The 13,386-nt window shown below is 47.0% G+C and overlaps 1 protein-coding gene across 1 annotated transcript in view; it reads right to left on the reverse strand.

Annotated features, from left to right (window-relative positions):
* The window catches only part of LOC139570340 (rab11 family-interacting protein 4A-like), an 84,312-nt gene extending 70,947 nt beyond the window's left edge, over positions 1-13,365 (reverse strand). Inside the window, exon 1 of the mRNA XM_071392149.1 lies at positions 13,031-13,365. Coding sequence (XP_071248250.1) covers positions 13,031-13,330 — 300 coding nt within the window. The 5' untranslated portion in view covers positions 13,331-13,365. The remainder of the gene's footprint in view (positions 1-13,030) is intronic.
* Positions 13,366-13,386: the final 21 nt, after the last annotated feature.

The following is a 13,386-nucleotide window of genomic DNA, read 5'->3' on the forward strand; positions in this document are numbered from 1 at the left end:
GGACCCAATTGCATAGGGCGGGGTTGAGACCCAGGGCCTCAAGCTTAATGATGATCTTGGAGGGTACTATGATGTTGAATGCTGAGCTGTAGTCAATGAACAGCATTCTTACATAGGTATTCCTCTTGTCCAGATGGGATAGGGCAGTGTGCAGTGTGATGGCGATTGCATCGTCTGTGGACCTGTTGGGGCGGTATGCAAACTGAAGTGGGTCTAGGGTGTCAGGTAGGTTGGAGGTGATATGGTCCTTGACTAGTCTCTCAAAGCACTTCATGATGACAGAGGTGAGTGCTATGGGGCGATAGTCATTTAGTTCCGTTACATTTGCCTTCTTGGGAACAGGAACAATGGTGTCCATCTTGAAGCATGTGTGGACAGCAGACTGGGATAGGGATTGATTGAATATGTCCGTAAACACACCAGCCAGCTGGTCTGCGCATGCTCTGAGGACACGGCTAGGGAGGCTGTCTGGGCCAGCAGCCTTGCGAGGGTTAACACGTTTAAATATCTTGGCCACAGAGAAGGAGGGGGGGGGGGGTGTTTTTGCCATCCCTAACCATGACTCAAGTATGATGGCATAGTCTTAACCCCTAAATACCAGATTAGAGGGCGAGACAGAGAGAGAGAGAGAGAGAGAGAGAGAGAGAGAGAGAGAGAGAGAGAGAGAGAGAGAGAGAGAGAGAGACAGACAGAAAAGGCGAGACAGCGAGACAGAGAGGGCAAGACAGAGAGAGAAGAGAGAGAGCGAGGGAGAGAGAGAGAGAGAGACAGACAGAGAGAGACAGAGAGAGACAGAGAGAGAGAGAGAGAGAGAGAGAGAGAGAGAGAGAGAGAGAAAGACAGAAAAGGCGAGACAGCGAGGGCAAGACAGAGAGACAGAGAGAGAAGAGAGAGAGCGAGGGTGAGAGAGAGAGAGACAGAGAGAGACAGAGAGAGAGAGAGAGACAGAGAGAGAAGAGAGCGAGCGAGGGTGAGAGAGAGAGACAGAGAGAGAAGAGAGAGAGCGAGGGTGAGAGAGAGAGAGACAGAGACAGAGAGAGAGAGAGACAGAGAGAGAAGAGAGAGAGCGAGGGTGAGAGAGAGAGAGACAGAGAGAGACAGAGAGAGAGAGAGAGAGAGCGAGGGTGAGAGAAAGAGAGACAGAGAGAGACAGAGAGAGAAGAGAGAGAGCGAGGGTGAGAGAGAGAGAGACAGAGAGAGACAGAGAGAGAGAGAGAGAGCGAGGGTGAGAGAAAGAGAGACAGAGAGAGACAGAGAGAGAGAGAGAGAGCGAGGGTGAGAGAAAGAGAGACAGAGAGAGACAGAGAGAGAGAGAGAGAGCGAGGGTGAGAGAAAGAGAGACAGAGAGAGACAGAGAGAGAGAGAGAGAGAGAGACAGAGAGAGACAGAGAGAGACAGAGAGAGAGAGAGAGACAGAGAGAGAAGAGAGAGAGAGAGACAGAGAGAGAGAAAGAGGGATGCTTTCATCCATGGGAGTAGCACTGGGAGAGGAGACGTAACGGAGGACAAGGATGAGGAGAGGCTATTTTTACTGTCTTTCTCCACTCCTTGCAATGGAGACTCATCCATCCATCTCTACACAGAAGGAAGAAATGACCCAGCCTACCTTGGCATTCACATGCCTTTAGTGTTAACGTGCCTTTAGCATTAATGTGCCTTTAGCGTTAACATGCCTTTAGCGTTAGCGTGCCTTTAGCGTTAGCGTGCCTTTAGCGTTAGCGTACCTTTAGCGTTAGCGTGCCTTTAGCATTTACGGGCCTTTAGCGTTAACATGCCTTTAGCGTTAGCGTGCCTTTAGCGTTAGCGTACCTTTAGCGTTAGCGTGCCATTAGCGTTAGCGTGCCATTAGTGTTTACGTGCCTTTAGCGTTAGTGTGCTTAAGCGTTAACGTACCTTTAGCATTAGCGTGTCTTTAGCGTTAGCGTGTCTTTAGCGTTAGCGTGTCTTTAGCGTTAGCGTGCCTTTAGCGTTTACGTGCCTTTAGCGTTAGTGTGCCTTTAGCGTTAGCATTGGTGTGTCTGAGTCTTACTCCTTAACGACCTGAGAAATCATCGTTAGTTCCCTAGCTCTCCTAGCCCAGGCTCAACAGGAGAGAGCAGAGTGGGCAATTACAAACACACTGGATGTGTCCCAAATGACAACCTATTCCCTATATAGTGCACTACTGTGGACCATGTCCTATGTAGGGAATGGGGTGGCATTTGGGACTAGTCGTGTTCCTGATGATGAGTGAACCGTTAGAAATAAGTTCATCTGGCCAGGAAAACAGAGGGGCCCCAGTTAAAACCCTACTAATGGGACATAGAGAGAGACTGGGGAAAAACATCAAAGCAGAGAGCAGAGAGGGAGGGAGAGAGAGAGAGAGAGAGAGAGGAAGAGCAGATATAGAGCAGAGAGAGAGAGAGAGAGCGAGAGAGGAAGAGCAGATATAGAGCAGATATAGAGAGAGAGAGAGAGAGAGAGAGAGAGAGAGAGAGAGAGAGAGAGAGAGAGGAAGAGCAGATATAGAGCAGAGAGAGAGAGAGAGAGAGAGAGAGAGAGAGAGAGAGGAAGAGCAGATATAGAGCAGAGAGAGAGAGAGGTGTAGAGAGGAGAGGAGAGGGAGAGCAGATATAGAGAGAAAATGCAGAATTCTGCAAAAATATCCTCTGTGTACAACGTTAAACACAAAATTAGGCCGAACCCGCTAACTGTCAAAATCAAGAAAATAGCTGTTAAATTCTACAACCACCATTTGTGGCCTGCTGGAGGTCATTTTGCAGGGCTCTGACAGTGCTCCTCCTGCTCCTCCTTGCACAAAGGCGGAGGTAGCGGTCCTGCTGCTGCCCTCCTACGGCCTCCTCCACGTCTCCTAATGTACTGGCCTGTCTCCTGGTAGCGCCTCCATGCTCTGGACACTACGCTGACAGACACAGCAAACCTTCTTGCCACAGCTCGCATTGATGTGCCATCCTGGATGAGCTGCACTACCTGAGCCACTTGTGTGGGTTGTAGACTCCGTCTCATGCTACCACTAGAGTGAAAGCACCGCCAGCATTCAAAAGTGACCAAAACATCAGCCAGGAAGCATAGTAACTGAGAAGTGGTCTGTGGTCACCACCTGCAGAACCACTCCTTTATTGGGGGTGTCTTGCTAATTGCCTATAATTTCCACCTGTTGTCTATTCCATTTGCACAACAGCATGTGAAATTTATTGTCAATCAGTGTTGCTTCCTAATTGGACAGTTTGATTTCACAGAAGTGTGATTGACTTGGAGTTACATTGTGTTGTTTAAGTGTTCCCTTTATTTTTTGGAGCAGTGTATATATATATAAAAATCGTCCGATTAATCGGTAGCGGCTTTTTTGGGCCTCCAATAATCGGTATCGGCGTTGAAAAATCATAATCGGTCGACCTCTACCCAGGACAGCAACACAATTAGACCCAACCAAATCATGAGAAAACAAAAAGATAATTACTTGACACATTGGAAAGAATTAACAAAAAAACTGAGCAAACTAGAATGCTATTTGGCCCTAAACAGAGAGCACACAGTGACAGAACACCTGACCACTGTGACTGACCCAACATTAAGGAAAGCTTTGACTATGTACATGTAACGGATGTGAAATGGCTAGCTAGTTAGCGGGTACGCGCTAGTAGCATTTCAATCAGTTACGTCACTTGCTCTGAGACTTTAATTAGGGTTTCCCCTTGCTGTGCAAGGGCCGTGGCCTTTGTGGAGCGATGGGTAACGATGCTTCGTGGGCGACCGTTGTTGATGTGTGCAGAGGGTCCCTGGTTCGCGCCCGTGTCGGGGCGAGGGGACGCCGTAAAGTTATACTGTTACATTGATGCTGTTGACCCGGATCACTGGTTGCTGCGGAAAAGGAGGAGGTTGAAAGGGGGGTGAGTGTAACGGATGTGAAATGGCTAGCTAGTTAGCGGGTACGCGCTAGTAGCATTTCAATCAGTTACGTCACTTGCTCTGAGACTTTAAGTAGGGTTTCCCCTTGCTGTGCAAGGGCCGTGGCCTTTGTGGAGCGATGGGTAACGATGCTTCGTGGGCGACCGTTGTTGATGTGTGCAGAGGGTCCCTGGTTCGCGCCCGTGTCGGGGCGAGGGGACGGTTTAAAGTTATACTGTTACATACAGACTCAGTGAGCATAGCCTTGCTATTGAGAAAGGCCGCCGTAGGCAGACTTGGCTCTCAAGAGAAGACAGGCTATGTGCTCACTGCCCACACAATGAGGTGGAAACTGAGCTGCACTTCCTAACCTCCTGCCAAATGTATGACCATATTAGAGACACATATTTCCCTCAGATTACACAAAGAATATTAAAACAAATCAAATTTTGATAAACTCCCATATCTATTGGGTGAAATTCCACAGTGTGACATCACAGCAGCAAGATGTGTGACCTGTTGCCACAAGAAAAGGGCAACCAGTGAAGAACAAACACCATTGTAAATACAACCAATATTTATCTGTTTATTTTTTTTCCCTTTCAAACTATTTACACATTTTACAACTGTTCATAACCAATAATCTAACATTTGGAATGTGTATATTCTTTAAAAACTTTTGTGAGTAATATTTACTGTTACTTTTTGATTGTTTATTTCCTATGTTAATTTCCCTTTTGTTTATTGTCTATGTGAAAACATGTTTCCCATGCCAATACAGCCCTTTGAATTTAATTAAATTTAATTGAGAGAGCAGAGAGAGCAGAGAGAGAGAGAGAGCAGAGAGAGAGAGCAGAGAGAGAGAGAGAGAGAGAGAGAGCAGAGATAAACAAGGGTTGTTGTCACGTTATTGTCCTGTTGTTTTCCTAGTCATGCTCTAGATAGCTGGTGTTGTGGTTTATTAATGAAAACATCTACACCTACATCCACATCATCAATAAACAATCTAAATCAACCAGAGAGTCTCGGCCTTAGAGGCTGTGAAGAATTACACTCACTTAGTTTCAACATCTTACCACAGCTCAACCAGAGAGTCTCGGCCTTAGAGGCTGTGAAGAATGACACTCACTTAGTTTCACCATCTTACCACAGCTCAACCAGAGAGTCTCAGGCCTTAGAGGCTGTGAAGAATTACACTCACTTAGTTTCACCATCTTACCACAGCTCAACCAGAGAGTCTCAGGCCTTAGAGGCTGTGAAGAATGACACTCACTTAGTTTCAACATCTTACCACAGCTCAACCAGAGAGTCTCAGGCCTTAGAGGCTGTGAAGAATTACACTCACTTAGTTTCAACATCTTACCACAGCTCAACCAGAGAGTCTCAGGCCTTAGAGGCTGTGAAGAATTACACTCACTTAGTTTCAACATCTTACCACAGCTCAACCAGAGAGTCTCGGCCTTAGAGGCTGTGAAGAATTACACTCACTTAGTTTCAACATCTTACCACAGCTCAACCAGAGAGTCTCAGGCCTTAGAGGCTGTGAAGAATTACACTCACTTAGTTTCACCATCTTACCACAGCTCAACCAGAGAGTCTCGGCCTTAGAGGCTGTGAAGAATGACACTCACTTAGTTTCAACATCTTACCACAGCTCAACCAGAGAGTCTCAGGCCTTAGAGGCTGTGAAGAATTACACTCACTTAGTTTCACCATCTTACCAACCGTCCTATAACAGAAGGTCCACTGAAGCGACAATCAGCCATTTAGGCAGCTGTGATATATTTGTTACAAATTACAATAGTATCAATGAAAAGCAAACAGTTAGAATGAAACTACATTAGCTTGGTACAAACACTAACGGGGACTGGGTCTGTCTGAGTCCCAAATGGTAACATAACCACTAACAACCCAGTTGCTGTGTTGTGCGCTTGTATGTATGGGTTTGTAGTTCAGGAAATGGCTTCCTGGATTCCCCCAAGCAGCTGATTGGTCGACGACACTGCTAATTGGAGCTGACCCCGCCCTCTCGTCAGAGGATACAGCTGTATCCCATTACAGACTCCTTCTCCAGCTAAGGTGCCTAGGGAGTGCTTAGGCAAGAGGCCCCTGTATTTTGGTTAGTGCACCAGCTGGTGCTAAGTTAGATAAGTAATGGGTGGGTAGGCAGGTAAGTAGTGGGTGGGTAGGCAAGTAAGTAGTGGGTAGGCAGGTAAGGTAGGAGAGGGGGCTTTGACATTTACGTTCTTTGCTTTGGTTCTGTTCAGCCCCTTTTCCACAAATTTACCGTGTGAAGGAAGCAATAAATTCCCAGTAAATGGTCAATTCTCTGCCTTTTGTCATCCTTACTCGCACCTACAGTCCCATACCTCTTTTCACTCCACGTTGAGTTATAGCAGGGTGTTGCGTTCCCTCTCCCAAGAGGCGTACGTAACAAATAACAACCACTAACCACAAATAACAACCGCTAACCACAAATAACAACCGCTAACCACAAATAACAACCGCTAACACAACCTGTTCACTGGAAAACAGGATGCTATTAACAACCATTATTCAAGACCCAAGTACAAACAGAAATACCTAGATGGCCATCACATACAACCATTCAAATCTCCCATTTGAAAGATATAAAGAATGTAATTTCCCAGGAGGAATTTCACTTCATTGGCATGAAGGACACTAATTACTATGGGTATATTACTGTGTTGAGTCGTGTGTTGATACACTGAGCTGCCTCTGTAGGGTATATTACTGTGTTGATACACTGAGCTGCCTCGGTAGGGTATATTACTGTGTTGATGCACTGAGCTGCCTCTGTAGGGTATATTACTGTGTTGATGCACTGAGCTGCCTCTGTAGGGTATATTACTGTGTTGACACACTGAGCTGCCTCTCTAGGGTATATTACTGTGTTGATACACTGAGCTGCCTCTGTAGGGTATATTACTGTGTTGATGCACTGAGCTGCCTGTGTAGGGTATATTACTGTGTCGATGCACTGAGCTGCCTCTGTAGGGTATATTACTGTGTCGATGCACTGAGCTGCCTCTGTAGGGTATATTACTGTGTCGATGCACTGAGCTGCCTCTGTAGGGTATATTACTGTGTCGTTGCTCTGAGCTGCCTCTGTAGGGTATATTACTGTGCTGATGCACTGAGCTGCCCCTGTAGGGTATATTACTGTGTCGATGCACTGAGCTGCCTCTGTAGGGTATATTACTGTGTCGATGCACTGAGCTTCCTCTGTAGGGTATATTACTGTGTTGATGCACTGAGCTGCCTCTGTAGGGTATATTACTGTGTTGACACACTGAGCTGCCTCTCTAGGGTATATTACTGTGTTGATACACTGAGCTGCCTCTGTAGGGTATATTACTGTGTTGATGCACTGAGCTGCCTGTGTAGGGTATATTACTGTGTCGATGCATTGAGCTGCCTCTGTAGGGTATATTACTGTGTCGATGCACTGAGCTGCCTCTGTAGGGTATATTACTGTGTCGATGCACTGAGCTGCCTGTGTAGGGTATATTACTGTGTCGATGCACTGAGCTGCCTCTGTAGGGTATATTACTGTGTCGATGCACTGAGCTGCCTCTGTAGGGTATATTACTGTGTCGATGCTCTGAGCTGCCTCTGTAGGGTATATTACTGTGCTGATGCACTGAGCTGCCTCTGTAGGGTATATTACTGTGTTGATGCACTGAGCTGCCTCTGTAGGGTATATTACTGTGTCGATGCACTGAGCTGCCTCTGTAGGGTATATTACTGTGTCGATGCACTGAGCTGCCTCTGTAGGGTATATTACTGTGTCGATGCACTGAGCTGCCTCTGTAGGGTATATTACTGTGTCGATGCACTGAGCTGCCTCTGTAGGGTATATTACTGTGTCGGTGCACTGAGCTGCCCCTGTAGGGTATATTACTGTGTCGATGCACTGAGCTGCCTCTCTAGGGTATATTACTGTGTTGATGCACTGAGCTGCCTCTCTAGGGTATATTACTGTGTTGATGCACTGAGCTGCCTCTCTAGGGTATATTACTGTGTTGATGCACTGAGCTGCCTCTCTAGGGTATATTACTGTGTTGATGCACTGAGCTGCCTCTGTAGGGTATATTACTGTGTTGATGCACTGAGCTGCCTCTGTAGGGTATATTACTGTGTTGATGCACTGAGCTGCCTCTGTAGGGTATATTACTGTGTCGATGCCTCTGTAGGGTATATTACTGTGTTGCTGCCTCTGTAGGGTATATTACTGTGTCGATACACTGAGCTGCCTCTGTAGGGTATATTACTGTGTTGATGCACTGAGCTGCCTCTGTAGGGTATATTACTGTGTTGATGCACTGAGCTGCCTCTGTAGGGTATATTGGGAATACAACATCTATTTGACAAATCCTGTGTACAGCCGACTACACTCCATACTAGTGGAATCTGGAAAGTAGACATCACACACAGGCCCTCTACACAGAGAGAAATGTTAGGCCCTCTACACAGAGAGAAATGTTAGGCTCTCTACACAGAGAGAAATGTTAGGCCCTCTACACAGAGAGAAATGTTAGGCTCTCTACACAGAGAGAAATGTTAGGCCCTCTACACAGAGAGAAATGTTAGGCCCTCTACACAGAGAGAAATGTTAGGCCCTCTACACAGAGAGAAATGTTAGGCTCTCTACACAGAGAGAAATGTTAGGCCCTCTACACAGAGAGAAATGTTAGGCCCTCTACACAGAGAGAAATGTTAGGCCTACTCATCTTGGCATCTGTGACAGAGATGTGAAAAACATTGGATGTGTGTTTACCCTGCGTTAAATATTCCTCGTTAGCATCAAGACTACACAAACCCATTAGCTTAACAGCTGGAGCCATCATAACCTGGAGATTGGATTACATCTGAGATTACTGTATGTGACTCTCAGTAGACAGACAGACAGACAGACATATAGATAGTTACAGGCAGACAGACACAGAGAGACAGATTTACATACACCAGACAGTTTATTAGGTACACCACCCCGTTCATGAAAATGGATCGCTCCTACAGACAGTGAGTCCCGTGGCCGTGCTGTATAAAGCAGGCAGACAGGCATCAAGGCATTCAGTTACTGTTCTATTGAAAGTTAGAATGGGCGAAACCAGTGACCTAAGTGACTCAGAAACATCTGCCCTCCTGGGCTTCACACACAACAGTGTCTAGGGTTTATCCAGAATGGAACTACCAACACAAAACATCCAGTCAGCAGCAGACCTGCTGGAGAAAACAGCTCGTTGATGAGAGAAGAAGAAGGAGAACGGCAAGCATGGTGCAAGCTGACAGGAGGGCCACAAACAGGCAAATAACAGGAGGGCCACAAACAGGCAAATAACAGGAGGGCCACAAACAGGCAAATAACAGGAGGGCCACAAACAGGCAAATAACAGGAGGGCCACAAACAGGCAAATAACAGGAGGGCCACAAACAGGCAAATAACAGGAGGGCCACAAACAGGCAAATAACAGGAGGGCCACAAACAGGCAAATAACAGGAGGGCCACAAACAGGCAAATAACAGGAGGGCCACAAACAGGCAAATAACAGGAGGGCCACAAACAGGCAAATAACAGGAGGGCCACAAACAGGCAAATAACAGGAGGGCCACAAACAGGCAAATAACAGGAGGGCCACAAACAGGCAAATAACAGGAGGGCCACAAACAGGCAAATAACAGGAGGGCCACAAACAGGCAAATAACAGAGCAGCACAACAGTGGTGTGCAGAACGGCATCTCAGAATGCACCACTCGTTAGTCCTTGTCACGGATGGGCTATTACAGCAGACGACCACACCGGGTTCAACTCCTATCAGCTAAAAACAGGAAGAAACGGTTCCAGCGGGCACGCGATCACCAAAACATTTGAGGAGTGGGAAAACATCGCCTGGTCCGACGAATCCCGGTTCAGGATTTGGCGTAAGCAGCATGAGTTCATGGACATTTCAGTTGAATGTATTTAGTTGTGCAACTGACTGGGTATCCCCCATTCCCTTTACATCCTGCCTGGTACAGGCTGGTGGTGGTGGTGTAATGGTGCCTGGTGTCAACAGTACAGGCTGGTGGTGGTGGTGTAATGGTGCCTGGTGTCAACAGTACAGGCTGGTGGCGGTGGTGTAATGGTGCCTGGTGTCAACAGTACAGGCTGGTGGCGGTGGTGTAATGGTGCCTGGTGTCAACAGTACAGGCTGGTGGTGGTGGTGGTGTAATGGTGCCTGGTGTCAACAGTACAGGCTGGTGGCGGTGGTGTAATGGTGCCTGGTGTCAACAGTACAGGCTAGTGGTGGTGGTGTAATGGTGCCTGGTGTCAACAGTACAGGCTGGTGGCGGTGGTGTAATGGTGCCTGGTGTCAACAGTACAGGCTAGTGGTGGTGGTGTAATGGTGCCTGGTGTCAACAGTACAGGCTGGTGGTGGTGGTGTAATGGTGCCTGGTGTCAACAGTACAGGCTGGTGGTGGTGGTGTAATGGTGCCTGGTGTCAACAGTACAGGCTGGTGGTGGTGGTGTAATGGTGCCTGGTGTCAACGGTACAGGCTGGTGGTGGTGGTGTAATGGTGCCTGGTGTCAACAGTACAGGCTGGTGGTGGTGGTGTAATGGTGCCTGGTGTCAACAGTACAGGCTGGTGGTGGTGGTGTAATGGTGCCTGGTGTCAACAGTACAGGCTGGTGGTGGTGGTGTAATGGTGCCTGGTGTCAACAGTACAGGCTGGTGGTGGTGGTGTAATGGTGCCTGGTGTCAACAGTACAGGCTGGTGGTGTAATGGTGCCTGGTGTCAACAGTACAGGCTGGTGGTGGTGGTGTAATGGTGCCTGGTGTCAACAGTACAGGCTGGTGGTGTAATGGTGCCTGGTGTCAACAGTACAGGCTGGTGGCGGTGGTGTAAAGGTGTGGGTAATGTTTTCCTGGCACACGTTAGGTCCCTTGATACCAATTGAGAAACAAACATTTCCGACACCTTGTAGAATCCATGCCCCGAAGGATTCAGGCTGTTCTCGAGGTACAGTGGTGTCCAGTTGTCTGGATGTCCTTTGGGTGGTGGAACATTCTTGATACACACAGGAAACTGTTGAGCGTGAAGAACACAGCAGCGTTGCAGTTTTTGACACAAACCCGTGCGCCTGGCACCTACTACCATGCCCCGTTCAAAGTCACTTCAATCTTTTGTCTTGCCCATTCACCCTCTGAATGGCACACATACACAATCCACGTCAAATTGTCTCAAGGCTTAAACATCTATATTTAACCTGTCTCCTCCCGTTCATCTACACTCTTTGGGGAAAAAATTATATCTAGAACCTTAAAAGGTTCTTCAACTGTACCCATAGGAGAACCCTTTGAAGAACCCTTTTTGGTTGCAGGTAGAACCCTTTCTACCTGGAACAAAAAGGGTTCTCTTTTGGGGACAGCCGTAGAACCCTTTCTACCTGGAACAAAAAGGGTTCTCTTTTGGGGACAGCCGTAGAACCCTTTCTACCTGGAACAAAAAGGGTTCTCTTTTGGGGACAGCCGTAGAACCCTTTCTACCTGGAACAAAAAGGGTTCTCTTTTGGGGACAGCCGTAGAACCCTTTCTACCTGGAACAAAAAGGGTTCTCTTTTGGGGACAGCCGTAGAACCCTTTCTACCTGGAACAAAAAGGGTTCTCTTTTGGGGACAGCCGTAGAACCCTTTCTACCTGGAACAAAAAGGGTTCTCTTTTGCGGACAGCCGTAGAACCCTTTCTACCTGGAACAAAAAGGGTTCTCTTTTGGGGACAGCCGTAGAACCCTTTTGGAACCCTTTCTTCTGATTTGAAGTGGATTTAACAAGTGTCATCAATAAGGGATCATAGATTTCACCTGGATTCACCTGGTCAGTCTATGTCATGGAAAGAGCAGGTGTTCATAATGTTTTGTACACTCAGTGTAGATAGATATTTATCTTGTCTCAGGAAGGAAAGATACACAGAGCATTTATCAGAAAAGCAGGGAACTGTAATTTAGTGATATCCTGCTGAGACCGACAGAGACAGGTAGTTTACTAGGCTGCACCTCAGCTGTCTGTCTTCCTGCCCTGCCCTGCCTGTCTGTATGCCTGCCCGTCTTCCTGCCCTGCCTGTATATATGCCTATCAGTCTGCCTGCCTGTCTTCCTGCCTTTCTGTCTGTATGTCTGGCTGTCTTCCTGCCCGTATACCTGTCTGCCTACCTGACCTGCTGTCTTCCTGCCCTGCCTGTCTATGTGGCTGTCAGTCTGCCTGCCCGTCTTTCTGCCCTGCCTGTCTGTCTGCCTGTCTTCCTGCCCTGCCTGTCTGTCTGTATGCATGTCTGTCTGCCTACCTACCCTGCCTGTCTGTTATAAGGATATTGTAACAGGGTTAAATAAGCTTCAACATGATACTAAAATATGTAATTTCAATGTTTTTGTATTGATGTTGGTTGGTTGAATGTAAGCTTCACAATTTTATAAAGGTGTATTGGAAAAACGGCACAGTGACAAGCGAAACAGCAGACACCAATAGTTTCCCAAATCTATAATAATTGTTTTATTTCTAATTCATTATAGAGAAATGATGATTCATGTGAAATGAATGAGTGCATTGATAAAGAAGCCTAATGTCAACCTGGCAAATGTAACCACACGATATCCGGTACAATCGTAATATATATATATCCCCCCATTAGGTCTATCTGACTCACCATAGCCATTATGATAGACCTATCGATGTCTGAATATCCTGGAAGAACATGCCTACCTGTGGTTGGCGCGCGTACAGATGTGTTGACGTCAATGAGAATGTATCGTTCTATTTAGACCATGTCAACTAAATGATCCTATCAGACAGGTTTGATATTACACCAAATCGTATAATCCATCAGACAAATAAATCCAACGGTCACCTCGCGATCACATTCGGTTCTGGCTGGCAACCTGTTTGTCTCAGTGTCATATCAACGTTGGCGATTAATACATTTGTATTAAACGAACGTACACGCATACGGCCTAATAATGTTGTGATGATCATATTTCAAAACATTTGCACAGACAGGAGCTTTATTCGATCAAATCTCCTCTAAATTCTCATTCATCATCATAAGCAACCGTGGATGTCGTCAACCGACAGATGGAGACTTACCTCATCTCTGTCACCCTGCCCGAACTGGAGCCCCAAATCCACAAAATGTTCGACCCGAATGTAACCATCAGCATCCTCATCACACACGTCGAATACCTCCTTCAGCTTTTTCAGGAACCCGAGAAGCTGCTCTTGATCGGGGAAGACGTTTCCTTCCATCTTAGAGTTCGGTTTGTCAGATAATGTCGTTATTGAACGGACTTTGTTAGAAATCGTTCTGTAGTCGCCATCATTCCGGTTGCTGTTCTCCGCTGGTGCCGTTGCTGACTGGCTCGGTTGGTGCTGTGACATCAGCAGCATCCCGTTACGGAATGGGAAGGACCACTGATCGAAGCGCGGTGGGTAGAGACGATAAA

This window comes from Salvelinus alpinus, chromosome 1 (genome assembly GCF_045679555.1).
Source record: "Salvelinus alpinus chromosome 1, SLU_Salpinus.1, whole genome shotgun sequence".
Classification (NCBI taxonomy): domain Eukaryota; kingdom Metazoa; phylum Chordata; class Actinopteri; order Salmoniformes; family Salmonidae; genus Salvelinus; species Salvelinus alpinus.